At 36.4% G+C, this 4,226-nt stretch overlaps 1 protein-coding gene across 1 annotated transcript; it reads left to right on the top strand.

Annotated features, from left to right (window-relative positions):
* The first annotated feature begins 1,322 nt into the window (after positions 1–1,322).
* On the top strand, positions 1,323–3,858 carry LOC105804207 (wall-associated receptor kinase-like 22). Its single transcript, XM_012636709.2, has 3 exons — positions 1,323–2,226; positions 2,315–2,428; positions 2,564–3,858. Exons 1-3 carry the CDS (start codon positions 1,329–1,331, stop codon positions 3,763–3,765), a joined length of 2,214 nt encoding a protein of 737 aa, XP_012492163.2. The 5' UTR covers positions 1,323–1,328; the 3' UTR covers positions 3,766–3,858.
* Positions 3,859–4,226: the final 368 nt, after the last annotated feature.

Raw genomic sequence — 4,226 nt, 5'->3', positions numbered from 1 at the left:
TCATAATAATGTTGTTATCCAAATGCATGTCATTGTATGCCGAGTCCAGGCTTAGCTATTGGAATTAGATGTAGTAAATGAGAGGTTACCTGGTCGTCTAATCGATGTCGAGCAGTGGCGGCCTCAAGATGCACCTTATGTTAAGGTAAACTTTGACACTGCTTTTCGTGCATCTGAAAACATTTCCTATGCGGTTATTTTCATTCGAGATCACTTAGGTCTAGTGTTAGGTTACCGATCAGTACTCAATAAGCATGTACCTTCACCGTTCACTGCAGGGGGCTTGCTACCATGTAGTTCTACTGGTTCTGAGGCTAGGGTTCCAGTCGGTCATTTTTTAAGGCAATTCTTTGATGGTGATCCGGAAACTCCTCTCTCCTCAGCCTGATGCATTGATTTTAGGTCCTTACATCAGCGACATTAACACCATGGTTGTGCGGCTTCGCGGGTGTCACATTGTGCATATTCCTTGCATCACAAATCAGGTGGCCCATCTGTTGGCATCTGCGCATCTCATGGATAGAGGTTCTATTTACCGGTCATGGGCAGAGCCTCTCTTTATTTTGGCGGCGGTGTACCATAACAGGGGTGCTTTCTAATCGGATATGCGCGGAAGCTGATGAGTCATTGCAGAGATCTGTTTTGAAGAGGTTTGGGAAGTGAGGGAGATCCATAAGTTCGTGGGCTTTACGGGATTGGGTTGGATTTTGGTCTTCTTTGTTGGAGCACAGGTTCTCGTTCATTGTTTGTTCACTTCTTGGATGTCATAGCTGGTTTTCTGGACTTCTGTGGTCATCGGAATTATTCTTCTCGTTTCATCAGTGACGACATCCCTTCAGAGAATGCTTTTCTTTTTGGAGGGTTTGGATGACAACTCATTTTAGGGTTTCGAATGTTGATCTTGCTTTTGTTTTTGGAGCTGTTTTATTGTGGGCTTGTATTTGGGCTTTCATTTTCCTTTTTTATTTTGTTTTTTGTTTTCTTTTGTACCGGTTCCTGTTTTTGTGTATTTAATCTCAAGCCCTATTTCTTTTTTTTTAAAGTGTAATTTTTTAACTAAATCGGTATCGATTTAACTTGTGATACCAATTTCAATAAAACATTTTATATAAATTTATATAGATATTAAATTTTTATTAAAAGAGAGCTTTAAGTAATTTCTTAATAAGGTTGGTGTTAGTACCAACTCAATAAAACAATACATACATAAAAAAGAGAATATAAAGTTGACATTTCAATACTTTTAAGTCAGTCAAGGTGATTAACTTGGGAAAGTGCAAAGAAACATCCTTTGTTATTCATTTGTTTTCCCTATAAAATAGGGTTAAATGACCAAAATAGGACCAAAAGAAGCAAAAATGGTTGTGATAATTGCTTCAAGTTTCACTTTCTTGCTTTTGCTAATTATCAACATAGCATTAGTATTAGCAACTACTTCTACAGCTATTTCTGGAGCAAAAGATTGGTGCAAAGACAGCTGCGGAAATGTTAGCGTTCCCTACCCTTTTGGAATTGGACCCGATTGTTTCCTGAATTCTTGGTTTGAGGTCTCTTGCAATGAATCTTCAACCCCTCCAACAATTTTGAAAAAAATAAATATGGAAGTCTTCAATTTTTCTTATGATCTTGGCTATGGTTGGGAGTACCTTCGCGTGAAGAGTCCAGTGATTCTACACAATTGTTCAGGCAGGGAAAGAGAAACCAAAAACCAAACGGTGCATTTAACAGGTAGCCCTTTCTTCTATTCAGGGAGGAACAAATTTATAGCTGCAGGTTGCAACAACAAAGCTTTAATTGCAGGAATTAAGCCTAGAATTGTTGGGTGTGAATCAACTTGTAATGGCGATACACTCTTTGGTACCTCTAATCCTAACAAAACTTGTAATGGTAGTACATGCTGCGAGACTGTAATACCATCGTATCTCCAAACATTCAACGCCAGCTTTGAGAGCAAAACCTCATCAGGGCCACAAGGATGCAAGTTAGCCTTTGTGGTAGATGAAGAATGGTTGAACTTCAATATAACAAACCCTTCTGATTTGCTGAATATGGACAGTGTTCCAGCTTTGATTGATTGGGCACTACCCAATGGATCAACACCACTTATTTCAAGTGAAAGTGTACAGTCATATGTTATGTATACTTCTGAAAGCTCAAACATCTCATGGCGATATGTTTGTAGTGATGGTTATCGGGGGAATCCGTATCTCCCTATTGGATGCCAAGGTAAAAAGAGAATAAATTCTCTTCTCTTCCCATGTTTGACTAACTGATTGTTTCTTAAATTTGTTTTAATAATGGAAATATTATTTAGATATTGATGAATGTGAGGAAGAACGTCACAAGATATCTTGTGGGGACGCAACCTGTGTAAATGTACCAGGGTTTTATCGATGTGAAGGAAGTAAAACTTGGATTATTGCTTTAGGTAATTAACTACCTTTCCCTTTAATTCTCTCTCTCTTTGTCACTCGTCATAATTTGAAGTTATTAACACCCACACCCACCCACCCACTCACACACACAGAAAGGTTATTAACATGACCACATTCTCGATATATAGGTGTTGGTGTAGGTTGTGGAGTTTTGTCCTTAGTTATGGGTGGATGGTGGTTATACAAGCTTTTAAAGAAAAGGAGGAATGTGAAGCTCAAGAAAAAGTTCTTTAAACGAAATGGTGGATTGTTGTTACAACAACAAATGTATTCACACGAAGGTAGTTTGGAGAAAACCAAGATATTTACCTCCAAGGAGTTGGATAAAGCAACAAATAACTTCAACAATAATAGAGTAGTTGGGCAAGGTGGGCAAGGCACTGTTTACAAAGGAATGTTAGCTGATGGAAGGATCGTAGCAGTAAAAAAGTCCATAGCAATGGTTGTAGAGGAAGTCGAACACTTCATTAATGAAGTTGTTATCCTTTCTCAAGTTAATCATAGAAATGTGGTCAAACTATTAGGATGTTGCTTGGAAACTGAGGTTCCATTACTGGTTTATGAGTTCATTTCCAATGGTACACTTTTCCAATATCTGCATGACAAAAGTGAGGAGTTCCCATTATCATGGGAAACACGACTAAGAATTGCCAAAGAAACGGCCGAAGCCCTTTGGTATTTACACTCTTCTGCCTCCATTCCGATTTATCATCGAGATATCAAGTCCTCAAATATCTTGTTAGATGAAAAGTTCAAGGCAAAGGTTTCAGATTTTGGAACATCAAGATCGATTTCTATTGATCAAACTCACTTGACCACGCATGTGCAGGGTACATTCGGGTACTTAGACCCGGAATATTTCCAATCAAGTCAATTCACAGAAAAAAGTGATGTCTACAGTTTCGGAGTTGTACTTGTGGAGTTACTAACCGGCGAAAGGCCAATTTTTTCTCTAGAAAGGGAAAAAGAAGGTAGAAGTTTGGCCACACATTTCATTTCTTCAATGGAAGAAAATCGAGTGATGGAAATTGTTGATGCTCGAGTAGTTGGGCAAGCAAAAGATGATGAGTTAATGATGGTAGCCAAACTTGCATACCGATGCTTGAGCTTGAGTGGAAAGAAGCGACCAACAATGAAAGAGGTTGCAATTCAGTTAGACCAGATTCTGCCATTGCTAAAGGATTCAAATGTTGATCATCATCACAACCAGGAAGAGATTGTCGATTTAAAATTGGATTTACCTTTCCCTTGGGATTCCACTTCTTCTTCAATAAATTCAAGTTTTTTCTCTAGAAATATTTGTTCCATAGAAAAGGAACCACTAGTTTAATTTCAATCAGTACAAATTATATATGTAACTGTTATAAATGTTTTTATTATAAAGTAGATATCCATTAGAATAAGAAATTTAATATACATCCAATTGACGAATTTTCTTTTCTTTCTTTGTTCTTTATTTTATAAGATCTTAAACAAGAATTCAACTTGCACCTTAAAGATATCTTATGCCAAGAAATTTATAAACCCAATTACTCTACTTCTGGGTTGATCATTGTTCAAAAATAAATATATTAAAATGTTAAATTAAAACAATAAAATTTAATAAATAATTTAACATACATGTTAAGAGTAAATCGCTTAAAAGCATAAACAAATAAATATAAAATATTGTATTACTTATATGAAATATTTTGAATTAAGTCTAATAATTGAATAGACGACACATGTCTTAATTTAAAACTATGGGACGTGTTTAATTTTTATTTTAGATATTATATATATTATCAGTTA

This window comes from Gossypium raimondii, chromosome 11 (assembly GCF_025698545.1).
Source record: "Gossypium raimondii isolate GPD5lz chromosome 11, ASM2569854v1, whole genome shotgun sequence".
Classification (NCBI taxonomy): Eukaryota; Viridiplantae; Streptophyta; class Magnoliopsida; order Malvales; family Malvaceae; genus Gossypium; species Gossypium raimondii.
This window is presented reverse-complemented; position numbering and strand designations above follow the sequence as displayed.